Source organism: Parasteatoda tepidariorum, chromosome 10, assembly GCF_043381705.1.
Source record: "Parasteatoda tepidariorum isolate YZ-2023 chromosome 10, CAS_Ptep_4.0, whole genome shotgun sequence".
Classification (NCBI taxonomy): Eukaryota; Metazoa; Arthropoda; class Arachnida; order Araneae; family Theridiidae; genus Parasteatoda; species Parasteatoda tepidariorum.
Genome location: NC_092213.1, coordinates 64,764,442 through 64,786,047, shown reverse-complemented (window position 1 = coordinate 64,786,047; position 21,606 = coordinate 64,764,442). Strand labels below are relative to the sequence as shown.

At 28.7% G+C, this 21,606-nt stretch overlaps 3 protein-coding genes across 4 annotated transcripts in view; all 3 read left to right on the top strand.

Moving 5' to 3' along the window:
- Nucleotides 1-21,606, top strand: part of LOC107436508 (potassium voltage-gated channel protein Shal-like) — a 262,174-nt gene that overhangs the window by 178,760 nt on the left and 61,808 nt on the right. The gene's annotated exons all lie outside the window — the stretch shown is intronic.
- On the top strand, nucleotides 2,937-4,991 carry LOC107449179 (equilibrative nucleoside transporter 1-like). The gene has a single exon (XM_016064632.3). It carries the CDS (start codon nucleotides 3,185-3,187, stop codon nucleotides 4,562-4,564), a length of 1,380 nt encoding a protein of 459 aa, XP_015920118.1. The 5' UTR covers nucleotides 2,937-3,184; the 3' UTR covers nucleotides 4,565-4,991.
- Nucleotides 6,239-8,054, top strand: LOC139426768 (equilibrative nucleoside transporter 3-like). The gene has a single exon (XM_071186666.1). It carries the CDS (start codon nucleotides 6,457-6,459, stop codon nucleotides 7,933-7,935), a length of 1,479 nt encoding a protein of 492 aa, XP_071042767.1. The 5' UTR covers nucleotides 6,239-6,456; the 3' UTR covers nucleotides 7,936-8,054.

The following is a 21,606-nucleotide window of genomic DNA, read 5'->3' as shown; positions in this document are numbered from 1 at the left end:
CGATGTGTTTTGGATATTCGAATGACTGCTGGTGAAGATACCATTTTGTTTTCGTTTGCATAAGAAAGAATATCAAGCATTTTTCTTTTTTAAATTTAATTAGTCACAATAAAGAAGGAACGTTGCAATGCTACATGCTACATTAACGACGTCTCTAGAGTAACTGAATGACGGATCATGTAGAAATCACAGGTAAGCGTCTCATACAACAACGCCCCCTATAGTTCGTTGCGATCGCGAATACCTGCAAGTGACGTAGTATGGGTATCTCGAACGATTGGTTTTTGAATTTATGATTTGTTGTTTTTGAATTTATGATTTATGAGTTTTGATTAAATCAAGTTAAGTAAAAGACGTAGGCAATTATATTTCGAGCAAATTCGATGTGTAATACTGCACTGCATTTTAATAACTTCACATTAATTAACATTGCAACTTATGTAGAGAAATTAACTCGACTATAACACTCATTTTGCTTACAAACGATCAGCTGGCGCTAACGTCATAGGTCACGTGTGTGGGTGTCCGTGATATTCTTCTTCTTCTTGAAGTGCAGGAAGAAGATAACGGAAGAGGAAAAAATTGAGCAGGTGTAAATAAAAATGAAACAGATTTTTTTTTTACGAATAATCGAGCTGAAGTCTAAGATAAAAGAAGTGAAAGTGATAAAAAAAAATTGCTTCCACACATAGGCACAGTATGATTGAAAGTTTCAAAGACAAACAAAAATGTACGCAATCTTGTCTTGATTCAACAAATGTTATTGAAATAAAGCAACAAAGAAACATAACTTGAAAACTATATCATAGTAAAATATTATTCGTTCTTTTTATAACGAATAATATTTATCTTAGAGAAGTAAACCAAAATTTTACAGAGATATTAAACTATAAACCGTAGAGTGTCAACTTTTGAAATCTACGGGATCTTCTTACCATTTCCTGGTTTCCTGTTGATCGAGGAAACTGTGGCCTGTTGGGCGAGATAAAACGTGAATATTAAAGGATCCTGATGACGTTAAGTGTAATCGTTTGTGCTTTCAATATTAAACGGTCAGAAAAAAAAGTATTTTTTAATTCGTTTTCAGTTTTATATTTCCATATACGATATTTTTCAATATATTCTACAAAATGCAAAGGTTGAATAGATTTGATTAAAGTACATTATGCATTTTACAAAAACTTTTGATCCGCTTTTTTCATTTTTTATAAATATAAGTTAATTAAAATGCATCAACATTACATTTTCGAGAATTTACCTTGAAAGATAATTCAAAAATATAATCATGAGTTTAATTTAAAAAATTGAAAAAAATCGTCTGAAATAAAAGTTTGTTTTTTAAAAAACGGCAACTTTAAACATAATATTTAGAACTTTTCCACCGAAAGACTGCATGATATTGTGCAATAGAATTTTCTGAAAGATAACAAATGACTTAAGTATGTATTGCATTATATAGAAAGTAATTTAAATTATTTTTTCATTTAGAAATTCCGCATTCATTTTTATTTTAATTAAAACGTTTATGGGAGAATTTGAGTAGATTATTGTGCTTTGTATGATAGTTTATAGATGGCAGAATCTTTTAGAATACTGAATAATTATTCTTTTTTAAAGTTTTATGTAAATCTTAAGTTTACCTTGCAAGTATTGTTAAATAAAAATAATATCTTAAATTTATTTATTAATTAGTTAACAGGAAAAAACAACAATTATATCAAGAAGTAAGCTAGATAAACCAAAATTCAAAAGAGTTTAAATGAATAATAAAAAATAAAGCAAATATAAAGGAATTAATTTGACTAATCAATGTTCAAGATAAAAGTTTAATTCCATAGCTTCGAAATCCTTATACATTTAAAAATAATAAATCTGAATCACGTTTTAAATGGAACTTAATTTAAATGGAACATAATTATTTTATTTTTTGTTACAAATAGAATTAGATAAAATAATTAATAAATTGTTTAAGGGCTTATTTAATTAAAAACTAAATTATATTTTTGTTACATTTTTACAACGAAAGTTCTCACAATATTAAAACTTTTTTCATAAAGAGTTGGAAATGTTAATTTCAATTTACTTGATTATAAATGTGTACTTTTATTGATTTTACATCAATTATAATTCAAAAAAATTATTTTTTATGCTTAGTTACTTTTCTTGTACTAAAGATATCTAAAAGTTCAGTTTCTATTTCTTTCTGACTAAATTCAGATTTTATATCTATTTTATTTATAATTTTTTCTAGTTTTTCTTTAATTAATTTTTAAGGAGCTTGCTTCTATAAGTTTAACATAGTTTATTTGTATATAACCAATTATTTATAGTTATTTCTTTGCAAGTTAGTAAATTGTAATTGTATCTTTTTTCAGGAACAAATTAAAAAAATAATAACACTATTCTTATTAACAAAAATTTCATTTTTATATAAAGTTCTTTTCATAAAGCATAATAAAGTTACATGCAGTTATTAAATATTATTACCAACTACTTTATTATATTTAATTGTAGGTTTGTGTATTTTTATCAAGCTCTATTCTTTTTACCAATGTGGAAGCTCTATTCTTTTTACCAATGTGGAAGTTCTATTCTTTTTCATATGTGGAAGTGTTATTTTCGTCATATTTTGAGTTATGCTCTTAAAAAATGAAGAGATCGGTTTGTTCATTGCATATTCAAATTGTAAGTTTCAAAAGTTATCTAAAATTAGAAGTTTTGTTGATAAAATCTTACCTATGTAAAAAAAGTGTCCTTGCACCCCCACCCCCCAAAAAAACGTTTTCAAGGAGTAGTTGTTTTTTATTCCAAACGTTATTGAGCATTCCCTACTTATCTTTATTTAACTAATATGGAAGAAATTTAAACTAATAACAGTGGTTGAATTAAAATCTAAGGAAATAAGTTAGTCTGATTCCCACATATTTTTACAATAATATGCATTTTTCTTTGACTAAAATATTTTATTTAAATTTTTTTAATATTACTACTACTTTTTAAAAATCATAAGATTTAAAATACAACAGTCTAAAAAATAAATTAACTGGGAGTTTATTTTTAATGTATTTTAGAAGCCTTTGAAAAGTGGATCAGATAATTGATTTATCCCAAAAAGTAGGCCATAAAGATTTTTCTATTCCATCTTGAAGTACTTGAGAGGTGAAAGAGTTGCGGATCTTGCACCATGACAGAATTGCAGTCTGTGAGTCCAACTTACCCAGAAACAGTACGAAACTATAAGCTTGCAACTCATCCTGACAAACAAGAAAATTTCAGCGAAAACGATGGCAGTGTCTCAGAAAATAACGTAAGGGATGATATTAAAAAGGGTAGTAATACTGTAGTACATGACAAACTAAAGCTTGTCTTTCTGATATTTGTATTACATGGAATAGGCATTTTAATGCCTTGGAATATGTTCATTACTGCTAATTCTTACTTCGTCGACTTTAAACTTAATGTCAATGATCCCTCAATGGAACAAAACAGGAAAAACTTTTTAATTTATGTAGGTATAGCAGCCAATATACCTAACGTATTATTTAATGCCTTGAATATTTTCGTTCAGTTCGGTAGTAGCACATTAGGAATTCGAATAATTGGTGCATTAATAATAGAAATTATTATATTTTTCGTGACAATAATTCTCGCTATGGTTAATACAACTTCGTGGGTTGGTGTGTTCTTTGGTATTACAATGACTTCAGTTGTTATAATAAACATGGCAAATGGAGTTTACCAAAACAGTGTGTATGGTCTTGCGGCAATGTTACCTATGGAGTACACAATGGCTGTTATTTTGGGCACAAACATCAGTGGCACTTTTACTGCAGCAATTCTCATACTTTCCATAGCAGCATATACCCACCCAAGAACCGGAGCCATTTATTACTTCTTAACGGCTTTGATAGTTTTATTGTTTTGCTTAGATACTTTTCTGGCCCTGCCTCTTAACAAATTTTATCAATATTATGATAAATTATCGAAAAAATTTCCTGCAGAAAACGTGGAACAAGCGGTGACACTTTCACCATTTCAGACATTTCGCAAGATTTGGCCTCAGTGCTTAAACGTATTCATGGTATTTTTCGTCACACTTACAATATTTCCGGCAATGTGTGCAAATACAAAAATTTTCGATTATCGTTTTTTTATAGATGCGAAATATTTCACTGCAATTACTTGTTTCTTGAGTTTCAATTTCTTTGCAATGGTAGGTAGCTTTTTACCAAGTTGCTTTAAATGGCCTGAACCAAAATACTTATGGATACCAATTGTGATACGATTTCTATTGATTCCATTTTTCATGCTTTGCAATTATATACCTGAAAGCAGAACCTTACCTGTTTTGATTAAAAATGATTATGCTTACACTGTTATGGTTACTGTTCTCGGGTTGAGTAGTGGTTATTGCAGTAGTCTGGCTATGATGTATACTCCTGGATATGTTAGTAAAGAAAATAAAACAGTTGCTGGAATGATAGCAGCTTTTTTCCTTGTCTTCGGTGTATTTTGTGGAGTAAACTTTACATTTTTTGTCAGATGGTTAGTTCAAACTTTGTAACTTGCATGTTTTTTATTGTTATTACTATGTCACTGACTAAATTGTTTGAATGGAAAAGCTTTCAGAAATATGCATAGTTAAAAACGACGAATATAATGTTATATGTACTTTATATTTTTTATGTTTCTAATTATTCTAACTTTTTAATTTAACTTTCTAATTATTTTTAAGTTTTTCTTGAGTTTCAATTACCTTGCAATGGGAGGAAGCTTTTTACTAAGTTGCTTTAAATGACCTGGACCAAAACACCTATGAATACCAATTGTGGTACGATTTCTAATGATTCCATTTTTCATGATTTGTAATTATATACCTGAAAGCAGAAGTCTACCTGTTTTGATTAAAAACTATTATACTTACACTGTTATGGTTGTTGTTCTCGGGTTAAGTAGTGGTTATTGCAGTAGTCTTGCTATGATGTATACTCCTGGATATGTTAATAAAGAAAATAAAACAGTTGCTAAAATGATAGCTGCTTTTTTAATCTTTGGTATATTCAGTGAAATAAACCTTACATTTTTGTTAGATTGTTAGTTCACACCTTGTAACTTGCATGTTTCAAGGTGTGAACTAACATGTATTTGCATGTAACATTTATACTGTTATTACTATATCAGTTTGAAGACTGTCTATATAGTATGAACAGAAAAGCTTTCAGAAGTACGGATAATTAAAAATGAAGAGTAAAATGTTATGTATACTTACGAATTATTTTAAGCGAAATTCAACTCTTGATACGTATTACCTTAAAAATAGTTCATAAAGTTTAATTACTATCAAACTGTTTTCATAAATATCTACTTCGCAGTGAGATCATTGTAAAATATTTCAATATATTCCCCTTTACTTCCGTAAATTTTAATATTTGCTGTAAAAATAATTATTACGAATTTCCTTTTCATTGTTGCGTTTAATTCGTTATTAATATTTAAAATTATATGTATTTTACATCGTTTTTGGTAAATTACTTTTTTCCTATCGTAATACCTATATTTACTTAATAAAAATATAGTTTTAACGTATACTTTATATTTACTTGTTATTCATTAGGTGATAAAGCAGTTACCTATAAAGGTTACTTGTGAATTAAATTTCATATAAAATATAAAGCTGTCTTTTATTTATATATATTTTTAATTTCAAATGTCTTACAATTGATAATTGAAATTGCACAATTATAGCTATTACTGCTTAAACTTTAGAACTAGAAATCAATTAGATGCTTAGTAATTTAAAATAGGCATATTTAGTTAACGAGAACTTTTTCTTCGAATGAGCCAATAACACACTTAATACCTAACAAAATACAAACTTATGATCATCCCACGAAAAAGTGAACTCTCTGAATTTTAAACTGTTGGAGCTTTTTTTTAATTCCATAACTGACTAATACTACATAAAATTTACATGTTACTTCATACAACTTAGTTAAGTGACAAATTGTTTTTTTGAAAACCTTATCTATCATGTAAACAATTAAATTAATTTTCGAAATATCGTTATTTTTTCATTAAACTCCGATTGCGTCATTTTAATTATCTTTGAAAATATTAGCAAATGGATCTATCCATTAAAAATTGAGTACCTCAGTTCGTCTATTAAAAGTTATGCAGAATGCTTTCATTTTAAAAAATTTTAATACCTAAGTCATCAATATGTCACGTTATTTAAAGCTTAGGTTTATAAAATCCATTCAATACTTAATTTTTTGTGCGTGCATAAAGCACAAAACATCCGACATCAATTAACTAGAAACTTTAGCTGAGGCTTAGCTCATACTTGATTTGTTAAAACATATTTAGTAATGTATTCTTGCTAAGCAAGATTTTTATTTAAGGACTGAGAAGATAATAAGGAACATTTTTAGAAATTTAGTTGATAGTTTTAGCGGCATGACTTCGAAAATCCGTTCAAATGAGGCGAAAACTTTGGATGACTCATTAGCCTTAGATGCACATCGAGAAAAAAATACCAAGGTTGAAAACGAAAGTAATTCAAGCATTGAAAATTACCAAGAACCTAAAAGTTTGTCTAGCTTGAATGACTCGTCTACAACTGATATGTATCTAGAAGGAAGTAACAAGGGGGAAAATGAAACTTCAAGCATTGAAAGTGTACATGATAGACCAGAACCTAAAAGCTTATCTGTGTATGACAAATTTCATTTTGTCTTTCTAACATTTGTATTACTTGGAGTTGGTAACATTATGCCTTTTAATATGTTTATTACAGCTCAATCTTATTATGTTGACTTTAAACTAAGGGATAAAAACTCTAACTCCGATCACCGAAAACATTTCTTAACATATGTGGGAATAGCTGCAGAAGTGCCAAATCTTATATTTAACGCCGTTAACATTTTGTTTCCATTTGGCAGTGAATCATTTGGCACGCGAATTATAGGCTCTACTGTAATAGAAATCATAATATTTCTTCTGACAATTATCCTTGCCATGATTGATTCTTCCTCATGGACCAATGAGTTCTTTTATATTACAATAGCATCTGTAGTGGTACTAAACATGGCCAATGGAATTTATATAAATAGCGTGTTTGGCCTAGTAACAAGATTACCAATGAAGTATTCGATGGCTGTTATTTTTGGTACCAACGTCAGCGGAACACTTACTTCAATCATTCTCATAATTTCAATAGCAGCATCACCCAATCCAAGAACTGCAGCAATCTATTATTTTATTAGTGCAGTTGTTGTGCTGCTGGCATGCATTGATTCAAAACTAGCTCTACAATTGAGCAAATTTTATAGATGCTATGATAAGTTATCCAAAACTGCTGCCGTTGTCGCTGAAGACAAATCGGAGAAACCATCTTTGTGGCAGATATTGCGTAAAACATGGCCTCAATGTTTCAATGTATTCATGGTATATTTTGTCACTCTTACAATTTTTCCTGCAATATATGCAGAGATAAAACAGGTGGATGATAAGTTTTTAGTATCAAAACAATACTTCACTCCTGTTGTATGTTTTTTAAGTGTTAATTTCTTTTCCATGCTTGGTAGTTTTTTACCAAACTGGCTTCAATGGCCTGGACCAAAATATTTGTGGATACCAGTTGTTATTCGAATTGTAATGATTCCTTTTTTTATGTTTTGTAACTATAACCCACATCACAGGAAACTTCCAGTATTGATTAATAATGATTGGGTAGTTGTTTTTATGGGTGCCGTCTTCGGGTTAAGTCATGGTCATCTAAGTAGTTTAGCTTTTATGTATGGCCCTGGATATGTCAGCATGGAACATTCACCGATAGCTGGCATGTTGGCAGCATTTTTCTATGTGTTGGGTGTTAATTGTGGAATTGTTTTTACATTTTTTGTTTGTTGGCTTGTTGAAATTGAAATGAAGTAGATGAGATATATTTATAATATTATTATTTTTCAAAATGTTTTAACATTTTTTAGTAAAAATTACTTTAAAAATTCTTAAGGTAACTAAACCACATGAAGAATTAAAAAATACCTCACAGATCAAACAGTCTAACCATTATTATTTAAGCTATTTAAAATAAAATAAATTTTTCAGCATATTCTAATGTAACATTCTAAAATATGCAAATTTTTAATTTATTCAAAATTAGGATTTAGTTATGCTTCACATTTCAACATGATTAGCATACACCCAATGTATTCTTAAAATATATTTCTATGTGAATCATTAAGTAACATTTTGCAATTGTGATCGTATAATATTACTATTTACACTTTTAAAAGTATCTAACTATTATAAATACTTTGATTGATTTTTAAGTAAAGTTTACCAATTTTTTCGCTTATGGAACCCTAGATAGTCGACATTCATTTGCTGGAGCGCTGGCATTATAAAAAAGAATTCTTTAACAGCTGTGAATATACTAATAAAAGAATAAGACGTAGAAAATAAATCATTTTGAAAATATTTTCTGTGAAGAATCTAATATTTAATATTATGAATTTGTTTTTGGTGTATGCATATGCTGAAAATGACTGAAATAAAAATAAGAACTGTTATAAAAACTGTTAGTTATTTTATTTCGAATTGAAAAACTCGATAAGAAATAATTGCGGATTTCTTAAAAAATGCTTATCCTTTTTTAAATTTATCCAAAAGATTTTTATAGGAAAAAAAAAATTTTAATTTTGCTATTTCTTCAATAGCATTTATTAAAAATAAGTTTATATAAACAACAGAAATATTGAATAAATTATGGATTATTGTTCGAATATTTTTTATATTATTATTTATATGATATTGAAAAACTGGATAAGAAATAATTACGAATTTTTTAATAAACGCTTATCTTTTTTAAAATTTATTCAAAAGATTTTTATAGAAAAAATATTTTCTTTTGTAATTTTGCTTTTTTTTAATAGCATTTATAAAAAATAAGTTTATATAAACAACAGAAATATTGAATAAAGTATGGTTTATTGTTCGGATACTTTTCATATTGTTTTTTATATGATATTAAGAAATTATTTATATATAATTATTAATAGTTAAAAAAAGTCCTAACTCTTGGAATCCCTGTAAATCTTTCAGCTTAACCCTAAGATTTCGCTGAGCACCTACCGCTAGTTTAAACTATTTTGGACGTAATATTTGAATGTTTCCACAAGCTAAATCGTATCCTCAACTTTCTGTTGTTATAAATTTTAATTTTAATGCATTTGTATTTTATATCTCTGTTCTTAACAACAATATATATATTTTAAATCAAATTTCTCTAATGATAAGTATAAAAGCCTTGAACCGACGAATTGCTTAGCCATTTAAGTATACATAATTTATTTCAGAAGTATTTATTCACTTAATATTTATTTCATAGAGTTCATTGATTTGCTAGAGAAACAGTCATATAGTAGAATGAAGTTTCGAATTTTTTTAAGTCAACTAGCTTATATCTAACATAAACTATATTGATTTCATTGATTTCCAAAATAGTCATACCAACTACATATGAAATCTATAAAAGTTATTTTTTTTTAATTTTCAATATCACGCAACTTTGTCTTGCTGCTTCGATTTATTCATAAGTATAGTTACAAATAAAAAAATTATTTACGAATATAAAAAAAGTATTTTGAAATATCTTGTAAAATATATTTCTCTAACTCATAATCAATTATTTTCAAAACAATTACAGTTCCCTCTATCCTTCGAATAAAAATTGCGCGTACATTCTAAAAAAAACCACTCGAATAATTTTTTAAAAGCATGTTTTTATGTACCCGCAGAAAAATTACATTTTTAAGCAAATGCGAAGTTAATACAAATTTTGTGTCATAAAAAACTAACTCGCTTACTATTCCATGATACTTGTTTTACGGAGATATTGTTCTTATTTACGTTCATATCTAAAAAAATCATGGGTTCTTTTTATTATATTTCATTCAAATGATAATAATTTCGTGACGTTGCGTTGGGGACTTGTTAAGATAAATCTATAGAGAAATATATTAAAAGCTTCCACACAAATGCTAAAGCATGTAAAGAAGCGACGCGTCTCTTTTTTTCCAGAGCGCAGGTAAAATGGCAATTCTACTGTAAAATGCTCTCTTATCGTTTAATTATTTGACTTATTTTAGTTTTCTAAAGCTTATGAATGCTTAGTTCTCTAAAATGCTTATAAAGAATGCCGTAATTAAGTGAAGACAAAAGTACATTTTGTAAAATAAATTAAGATTTAATTTAAAGATTTTGGATGAAAATTTAATAAATTTATTTTCATATTGAAAAAATACATATTTATATGGGGGAGTTGAATCATTAGTCCTTTTAAACAAATGGAAAAATAATTATGTAAAAATGTTATTGCATAAAATTATTGCATAAATGCTTCCTGATAAATTATTTTTATAGATTTCTTTTCTTTGATTATTGGTCTCAAAACCTGTCTTTGGTGAAAGTTTTAAGGGTACTTAAAGTACCCTTCAGAAGCACGTTTTAAGGTTTCTTTTAAATGTATTTGGTCAATACGGATTTTTATTTTTGGATAGAATACAAATACGCAGAATTTATGTATGGAAACAAATTTTTGAAGGAAGGGAAGGATTTTTCTTTTTAAAAAAACGAACTTTTGTTAAAAGTCTAACCAGACTCCACGTATTTGTGTAACTAATATACCTAATTTTTTAAAACCCAATTAAAATTTGAATATTTGTTCGAATTATGAACCCATAAAACGCTTCTGAGTGCAGAAACGCTTCGAATAAAACACGAAGTTTGTTGTACGTCCGCAATTGACTAAGGAGCTATGCAAAGTTACAAATTCGAGCACTTAAATATTTTTCCTGTTCATAAACTTTGTGATAGATTATTTAATGTCATTAAGTCAACTTTTAAGCAAAGTAAAAGAATTTTCGGAAATCCTAAAATGACCTAACTCATCAAAATTTCATGGAAATAATGTGTAAATACACAGCGTAATTAAGATATGCGTATTAAGAACTACATTTTTAATTTCGAGTGTCGTGAGCTCTCTCAACAATAAAATTACCTGCAAAAAATAGATAAATTATTAAAACTTCAGTTAAGAAAAGCATAATTTAGCATACCTGTCACACATTGAATTCAATGTTGTCTTCATAAATAGATTTAATATTGATTTAGGGCTTTCTTGATGAAAGGAAATTATTCAATAGGGTGTGGCTCTTAATAGTAAAAATTTTTTGGATGAAATCCAGTTGAAGGAAAATGTATTGAAGACGTTTTAGTTTCTCCACCCCGCTTTGTGGTATCAAAGGTACACCCAATTTAGAGATAAAAACAATTACTTCTAGGCTTTTGCATTTTTAAAGAGATAAACAAGAGAACACGCAAACTATAATTGAAAGCATACATTTAAAAAGATACAATTAAATGTCGTATTCATGACAGAATTGTGGTGGATGAATGTTTAATCCTTCCTTATTTACGAGAAGAGATGTATTACACATTTTGAGACTATTTAGGTGCGACCACTTCGCATATTTTTAGATAATATTAAATTGAAAATAATAAATGTCTTTACTTAACTTTGTAAAAGCAAACAGCTCTTTCACTACAACCTACTTTTTATTCTGAATCATGCTAACTCCCAGAAATTTTATCTATATTAATAAATTATAATTTATTGATCGCTGTATATAGAATATGAAATCAATTTAGTTCCTTAACTATTGTTGTTTATTAAATTAAAAAATAATTTTTAATCAATTGCGAATCTCAAGAAAACACTACAATGTAAAGAAAAACACTACAGTGTAAAGAAAAACACTGCAATGTAAAGAAAAACACTAAAACTAAACTCAGTGGCGCGACAGTCCAACTGGGCCCATCTCAGTTTTCTTGATCTTGGGCTCTTGGGTGCAGGAGCAGATGTTCCGGTTAGGTGGTCAACCGAACACGAAACCCCCAGTGTTCAGTTCCCAAGCATGCTTGGTACTCATTTATCGACTAACTGAAGGGATGAAAGGGTGAAAGAAAAACACTACAATGTATTAATGTAAAGAAAAAAATAGAGATCCTAGGGTAGGGGACTCTTCTCTGCATTAAAATTAATACAATAGTACACTGTTAGAGCTTCTGAAATGTTAAGATGGTGCAAGTTTGCTTCATATTTTATTAAGTTAAAATTAAATTAAGTGCGAATTATATTTCTTTTTTTAATTTCAATAAAACTACATCATTTACATTTATTAACAATCTGTGAACATTCTCCAACATTTCATTAACACTATATTCATCATTTCATTATACTAAATATTTCATAGGTAAACATGATTCAAATGATCATTCCGTTAAAATTTTAGCAAATTCAAATGATATATCGATTCATGATTTTTTTTTTTTTTTTGAAAGCTTATTTGAAAACTTTACTTAACTCAGCGAGGTAGTTTATTTCTAGAAGAGTTCAATTCCTATAATACAGTTCGATATACTATCAAAAATATCTAAGCAAATTTCCAAAATTTTTCGCCAATTTTAGACAAGTAGTTGATAAATGAATTCTGAAATAAATTAAAATTTAATTACTATTCGTAATCGTACAACGCTGTATTTAAACTAAGATTCATTACTGATTTAAAATTATGTGTCAGTATTAAACTAGAAAATTTTTATTACCAGAAAAAGTTTTCAATTTAGATATTTTTATTTGACACTCAAGAAAGCTTATTCTCATTGCTCTAAAATTTGTATTACAATCTAAAGTAATTGGGTACAGCATGAAGTGCAATTTCGATAAATTAAACTACTAGAAGGTTCAAACCTCTGCTCGCTCCACTTAATAATACCGTAAGTGTTTCTTAGTAATCATTGATTTCTCTTAATATTTTCTTATAAAAAAAACAATTATTTATTAGCATATAATTTAATTAATAAACTTTTAGTCAAGAATATTTTTGTTAATGTATATTTTTGTTAATGTATATTTTTGTTAATGTATATTTTTGTTAATATAGAATATTTTGTTAATATATCATATTTTGTTAACATGTAATATTTTCTTAATGTGTAAAACGTAACGTAATTAGAAAATAGCTGAATTTAAAATATAATCAGTTTTAAATATAATCAATTTGAAGTATAATATGTATTAAAATATAATCAATTTAAAGTATAATATGTATTAAAATATAATATGTAATTGAAAAAAGAATTTAAACTAAAAATATACAGATTCTGTGACGCTAGACGAAGAATGGGAAGTAATTTTACTGCGTCATTATAACCCGATATCGTTTACAAATTAAAATTCATCAATTATTAAAAAAGTAAAAATAAATATTAAATAGCTTTTAGTATTAATGAATCATATTTTTCTTAGAATTTTGATCATTTTATTTGCTTAATTTTTCATTAAAATAAATTTTATCTCAAAAAGAAAATTATGTGACGAAGTTTTATTTCTGAAATAGAAAAAATTCGATAAAATAAGCATCTGATAAAATGCAAGACAACTTCGTATTTACGTAATGATTTATTCGAATTTCCAGAGAATATCTCTAAGAAAAATGAAATAATAATCTCTTAAACAGCATAAACAAGAAATTCATTCGATTTTCTTCTTTCTTTCCCCAAATCAAATAAATTCTTCCGAATATAGCGTATTAAGTGAAGAAATATAATAATAATGATAATCAAAACAGAAAAACTACTTCAAAAAAATCAGACTTACTTCAATCCAAAAAAAATCAGATGCCAGTTTGGAAAATAAAAAATAAATAAATAAAACCCACTTTTATTTCATTTCGCAACAGTGATCCAGAATAGTTGATAAAAGAAGGGGGATTTTTATTCTAAAAAGAAAAAAAACACGAGAATTTCCATCGATAATAACAAACTCAACTTCTCAGGAAGAACATGAGTCGAAATTCCAGATTAAAATAAATGAAAAAGAAATGGTTGAAGAAATTCTGAATCGAAAAGACTTGGCGAAGAAACTTGACGAGATGGCGAAAAAAAAATTACGCCACCAGTCTGAAGTACCGCTCTTTTTTTTCCAGGAGATATCGATGTAAGGATAAACGGAAGGAAGATCGAATGTTTTGAGGGTGGGGTGAAATTTTGAAATAAATGAGCAGTGGCAGGTTGGAAAACGAAGCGTTTTCGGTTTCTGAGATATTCTTTTTGCCTTTTTAATGTCGGAATCCCTGCCCGATTTATGATCCATGCTGTCCAAGTTAGGCATGATAGCTTGCATCATGCACTTATAGTTTATAGGAAAATGGCGCAGATTTTTCTTGATTTACTTATGGATAAGGAAGCGTAAAGAAAATATATAAATACATACTTGAAACAAGAAATATAAATATTGAGCAAAATATATTTTGAAAAATTAGATTATACGAAACTAATGATATATACCGAGCAATAATATTATTTAACTACACTAGTGTAAGAGAATTTGCAGACTTGGTTGATTATCTCTAGAACTACTGGGCCGATTTTAATGAAATTTGATATGTACATAAATTGATACAATACAAAACAAATAACCACTCAACAATTGTGATACACACGAATGATCGTGCGTAACACTCGTTTGAGTTGGAAGGTATGAAACAGCTGTTGCAGAATAAACAAAAAACAGGGATTAATATGGGGCATGGTCCCCTCTTACAGATATACAGACCTTGCCAGCGTGATTTCATACTTGAAATAAGGCAGTTTATTATTTCCTGTGGCAATTGGCCTGAATTGTCCTGCGGCAATTTCATACCTTCCGACTCCAACGAGTGTTACGCACAATCATGCGTGTGTATTACAATTGTTGAATGGTTATTTGTTTTGTACTGTATCAATGTACTTACATATCAAATTTGATTAAAATCGGTCGAGTAGTTCAAGAGATAATCAACCAAGTTTGCAAATTCTCTTAATTCCTTACACCAGTGTAATATGCAAAATTCATTTTCGAAATAACTGTGACCAATGCATGCACTTGAATAACTTCTAATTAAATGATTGGATTTTCACGAACCAAATTTCAATCTTATTGATTTTTAAGGATAACCTAAAATATTCCAACCAACTTATGCAAACAATATATATAATTTCAGAAATTAGACCCAAAATGTATCTCTGAACAAACATGCCTTTTATGCAAATGGTTGAGATTTCAGATCCTCCTGAAAATGGGGAGTGGTAAGACGCAATCTGAAAAATATGGTCCCAATAGTTTAATCAAAAAAGCAGTTTATAAAAAACAAAATCAACCGAAATCGGTAGAGTAGTTTCTGAATAATATTTTTTTTTTAAAAACGTATATTTAAATTTCGTTTTATTGAGAATTGTTAATAATTGGAACATCTTTTTCACATTTGTATTTTGAAAATTAAAAATACATTATTAATAAATTACATTATTACATACATTCAAATGATGCAAATTTTTCAAACCTGGTAACTCAAAATGTTTCGATTATTACATAAAAAATAACAAATAATTATTAAAAATTGCTTTTTGTGGGGAATTGTCTTTAGTTAAACGAATTTTATAATTCCTTGAAAACAAATTCGATTATATGGAGAAATTGGATTTTATTCTTGAGATGTAGCATAATACCAAATAAGAAAATTAACAATAAGACATCTAAACTTTCGACTGCTTTCCTGGCCCATCTATAGGGGCAACATTTCAATATTGCGGTCATCCTCATATTATGTAAATAATAAGAGCAAATCCGCCGGAAAAAAAGAGAGAAAGTGCGTTTATGTGTCTGATTTCAAATCCTTAAATATAGTCTGCTCAAATTAATAAGCATATTTTAGATTGGGCTCTCGAACTTTTGATTTTATCTGCACCATAAGTAGAACCTAGAAGGGCAAAGAAAATAAATAAACAAAAAGCTAAAACTTTTTTAAGCATATAATCATCACACACAACTTTGAAACCTTCGTTCTATTTCCTTCAAAATTTAAAAAATGTACTTTCTGATATCTATTAAAACCATTGGAATAAAGTACAGTACTGTTCTTAAACATAAGGAAGCATAGTAACATAAACAACTTAGTAAAGTTCATGTTGCTACTCGAATTTTAAACAATTTTTTGTAGAGGCGGCCATATTTATTCCAATATAAGCATAATTGCGAGATCATTAGCGCCTTATTGCAAAAACAAAGTAATGAATTTCTATGTCTTTCATCGCTGCTGTAATGATTTGAATTCATTAAGAATCAGGCAGTTCGTTATACATTCTTCGCCTATTCATCATTCGGGTAATTGTATCAACTAAAGAGTTAATCAATAGAAAATTTGATTAATTAAGAACTGTGCTTTATTTGAAGTTTCTAATTAAACTCAAGCTCCATGTTGGTTTTGAGAAACACCATTCCCGACGGTACTAAATTAAAATATACAAAGAAAGGTAAAGAATAAACTAAAATTAGAATAGTTACTGTCATATTTAGAAAACGTCTAGTTATTTCATACATCAAACTGAATGCAAATTAGTTTGTGGCGTAAGTGCCACTATAAATATAAAATAGCAATTCACTAGTATATAAGATATGTTAATTTGATTCTGACTTGAGGTACTTTTTGATAGATGAATGTTGACATTGTCGATAATTAAATCCCTGCAACTTCATAACAGCAATGCTTGCTATAGTTTCAGCATAGTTACAGGCTCTTGAAAATTTTAACATGCATGATATTGGCATATAAATTTTTTGCTTTAAATTGTATATTATTGTCATGAATATTGACACGTATTTAGCATGTATACAATTGACAAGTGTTTAATTTCCCACATATATTTCAGTACAATAGTAGAAATCGCTTCGTATAGTAAAATAAATAAATTATCTTCCGAATTTGAATGTTACTTCAAGCAAGGAAGACTTCTCCTGTCAAATACTATGTAATACAAAAATACGTGAGCTTTACGAAATTGCACTATAATTTGTTATGAAAAATTCTACATTGCAATAAAAAATTTAACGTAAGAAACTAAAAAATATCGAAATTTAGATTTTTATGTATAATTATATAAATATTTGGCATTTTCGTATAATAAGCTACCTGTCTCAAAATTTTTTTTTTGTTTTACCACATTTTTTATCAGTTTTTTAAAATTCTCTTTTAACGTTCTTAGCACATTAGCAATAGAAAGAAAGTAGTCGTTGAGTCACTTTTCTCGAAATCTATGGTGAAACATTTGCGTGGATTTTTTAAATTACGCGGCAGAATTGTTCTTTTCACTATATTTTTTTAAAGTAACAAAATTAGAAGACTTTAAACATTAATTGTTTTGCTTTATGTCTGCTGTTTTTATCCCAAAAGAGGAGTTTTCAAATGGCGGACAAAAAGGAAATTCAAAGAATGTTTTTAAAACTTAATCCGCAACGAGGAAAAGACTTGACTTAACAATCAAGGGATCAAACTTTCAACCATTCTCCTAAATAAACCACTTTTTTTATAACCGTCGTTGAACAGCTGACCCACATTAAAATCTGTGGTAATTACCTTACGCCAAATTTTTCACAGTGTAATTTTATATTTTATAACCGTTGTTGAACAGCTGACGTCAGTTTGGGTCTACGACCACTGATGCTCACATGCGTAGCCTTATGATTTTAAACCCAATCCAGAAGATAAGGAAACTTCGAGGAGGATTAAGTATAGGGTGAAATTTGCCTTCGTGGAGTAATTTTTGGGGAAACTAACCCGTATTTGTGTTACAAGGAGAGGAAAACCACGAACACCTCCCAAGGTTCGGTCGATGGCAGGGGGACTCCAACCCATGATCCGTCTACCACTGAGAATATTTTACGTCAGCACTGTGGTCGCTGCAAACTAGGTGTGAAATTCGTATCAACCTGTCATCGCTGCGATTCGAACCCGGTTCACCTCATTAAATAAACTATTTTATAATTTTATTACCATCTTTGAACAGCCGACCCAATTCTGTCCTTACGACTATCAATGTTCAACTCCGTACCCTTGTAATTTTAATCCCAATCCAGAAGACAAGGGGGCTCCTGAATCAGTACCCCCAAAGGTATTGATTTTCTATGGGAACATGGAGGACTTTGGACTCAACAGATTTAACGTGTATCAGTCACCAATTACTAATCGGGAGTCTTCGGCCGGCGGGCATCGAACCAACCGACTCTTGGACATGGGTCCAGTGCCCTACTAACCAGACTATCCCGGCAATAAATAACCTTGGAACCATACCATCCAGGTTGTGGATACCCCCCCCCCTCATTTTGATGAGTAGGAATCCAAATCTGTTGAAAAAAGATACGATTTCGCCTTATTTTGTAAACTTAATTGTACTTGCGTAAAACACCGACAACCGTTTTTGACAAAACCAGAAAATGCTGCCAAAAACAAGATTTTTCGCCAGCAATGGAAAACTATATACCAAATACCTGGTTATTCTTTTTAAGTTTTTCATTGAAATAACTTTATTTGGTTGATGTTAAAATATAATTAATTTAAAGCACTTTTGTGTTTAGTTATTTTTAAAAATGAACTGTGCAATATATTTTTTAATCGTATATTCTAAAACATTAATTTCACCGTCTTTTAAAAGACCAAATTATTTTTATTTAATTCCTAATAAGTATGTATTGGTAAATATATGATACTATTTGGTGTCAATCTGGTGGTATTTGCGCCTTTACCTGCTCGACGAAATTTTAACACATATCCCTTAATTTATAATTAACACGAATTAATAAAATTATTTGAGGTCAACCCTTCAATGCATCAAGGTTGGCACTTAATGTGTTGATTCCTACTGTTAGAAAATAAGTTATTCACGGAAATATTTATATTTTTTGTCAAACTGTATAATTGTAGATACGATGAGTGCTTTAATGAATCGTGCTAGCAATACACGATTTTTCGTTTAGAAAAGTTCTTTTTTTTTTATCTTCTATTTGACAAAATAGTTATCTTAAAGCAGCTATACTTATAGAAATCTTCAGATGATAATTTTGTGGATAGTTGTTACCAAGTATTCGTTTATTTTGAACTTTAAGTTATGCGTAGATTTTTTCCATGATTATCGTTATTTTATGATCAAAATATTCATCCAGTAGCAATTTGCTTACATTCTTGATCATTTGACTAATAACAAAAGTTTAAAAATAAGTATTATTTGTTTACCAATTTAACTTTTTCCATATTTTAACTTAGATACATACATCTGCATCGCTTCAAAATCAAAAGTTTAAATGTAAAACTTAAGATGCTAATAAACTTCACCAAAATAGTAAGGAATCCATGATTCGGCAGCATAATTATAATTATCAAAACGGGTACTTGCAACTCGAGAAGAAGACAATCACTGATACACAGTCACATGACCTATGATCTCAGCACCAGCTGACCGTTTATAAGCAAAATGGCATGTTAATGTCGAGATAAGTTTCTGTACATAAATTAGAATGCTAATTAACATGAAATTAATTAAATACAACGCCGTATCACACATTGAATTCGTTAAAATATTATTCTTTCTGGTCTACATATTTTACCTAGCTTAATTTTTTTGTATATGTATTTTATTGCAACCGAGACGTGTTTTTGTTTTGTGTGCCTGGCAGCTTCGATTCATAATTAGATTCATAATTAGATACTTCGATTCATAATTCGATTCATTCATTCTACTTGACTTCGTGCTTGTTTTTGTGTTAAGTATAGTGAAAGAATTGAAATATTTGTAAAAGAAAATATAATGTGTCATTTAAAAGAATTGATACTTGACAGGCTAGGCTTACTCGAAATAGAATGGAAAGAACAGTTTTTAACGCAAACAAATGCCATGTTTCAGCAACCAATCAGAACCGAGATGCCCACACTACGTCACTTGCAGGTATCCAATCCCATTCTCTCCTGAAGTTTTTTTTTCCTTTCTTAGTTGTAAAATTTAAAATGCGGTGGCATTGAGAATCACAAACGATAATCAATAAAATAAAAACATTGCAACAACGGTACGGTAATGTTTATAGGTCTTAAAGCCATAACGATTTTCGTGATTTATGTAAATGCATTAAGCAAGAGACTCTAAAACAGAACTGCTTTTCATTCGCGTGTTAAGGTTCCTGAAAAAAAAATAATAATGATTATACTAATTCGAAAGAGACTTAAAGTGTTGGTTTTGTTCTTAAATTATAAGAAATATGCTAATTATGTTGTGCTCATTTTTATATGATCTGCATACTTACGTAAAAATATCGACTTATATAAAAGAAATTACAATATCAGAAGTAAGACCACTTCTCGGACTACATACGTTCTAATAAAGAGAACAAAAAGGTATGATAAACCAATTTCAAGAATCTAGTGATCCAGTTTCAAAAATATAAAATACAAAGAAGTATTATTTTGAGTAATATTAGGCATTATTTTCAATGATATCGATAACGTCTACCTAAAGCTTAAGACAAAATTGTAACTAAAAAAAGGCATGTTGTTTTTAAGGATTTACCCGGAAGAAACTATCATTAAAGATGACAGGTTTATGATTTACTCCAGTACATTATAACGCCTTCTAAAAAAACTCTTATTTATTAGAAAACACCTCAAAATAGCGAACGTGTTGCTTAGATGACAAGCTAGCTCACGTTTAAGAACTCACGTTTCTTTTAAACTACAACGAGTTAGTTTTTTTTTTTCCATTTTTAAACATCAAGAAGGAATATCAATCTTAATCTACGGCATTTTTCTACGCACTACTTTAAGTAACTCTTGCGTTCTCTAAGTTTATCACCTAAGAACTTTCTTTAAGCGAGCGAAAATACCACGCAGGTTGTTTACACATAAGGGGTGAATTGACCGATTTTTTTTTTTTACTTCCAAGTTTTTATCTCTAAAATAGAAATGTTCGTCATTTTCTTCTGTTGAAATGATTTTCTTCAAAACGAAACATTAAGAAAAGGGAATGGTTCTTTTTCTTTCCATGTTTTTTTCCATATTGATTTTGTAATTTAGATTTTGGGGAAGCAAATATATAGTGAACAGTAGGAAAAGATAGCAGCTATAAGCAATATAAATAAGCTTTTTTTTCCTAAAAAATGGAACATTCTGCAAATAACACTTTGATTCAAATAAATCTTGGAAAAGATATTCTAATCTTGTTAAGTTGTGCGGAAGGAAAATAATTTTACGAAGCAATAATGCAATATATCATTTCCGGTTAAGCTAATAGATTTAAGAAAAGGTTCTTTCCTTCTTCAATTTTTAAGATTTATAAACAGCTTTGATTCTTTTATTTAATATACTTAAACCTTGTAGAAAAGTGATTGATTTATTGAATAAATGTAGCATTCAGTTATACTAAATAGTAATCAGAGCCGCTAAACTTAATTTAAAATGCATACACTAAAACGGACAGATGCCAATTTACTCCGATTTGTTTGTAAGTATGTATGTTTCAATGCATGTTTGGTATAGTAAATATACTTATATATATATATATATATGTTTGGTATGGTAAATTTGATTTGAATGTTATTTTGCCCGCAGACACATATAAATAATTCAAAAATTCATTTATAACCGCAGGTTCGTTTAAATTGTCTAAAATAACTAATATATATAT

Excerpts from the sequence above, each read along its gene's own strand:
- LOC139426768 (XM_071186666.1), top strand. The coding sequence starts at position 6,457 with ATGACTTCGAAAATCCGTTCAAATGAGGCGAAAACTTTGGATGACTCA.
- LOC107449179 (XM_016064632.3), top strand. The coding sequence starts at position 3,185 with ATGACAGAATTGCAGTCTGTGAGTCCAACTTACCCAGAAACAGTACGA.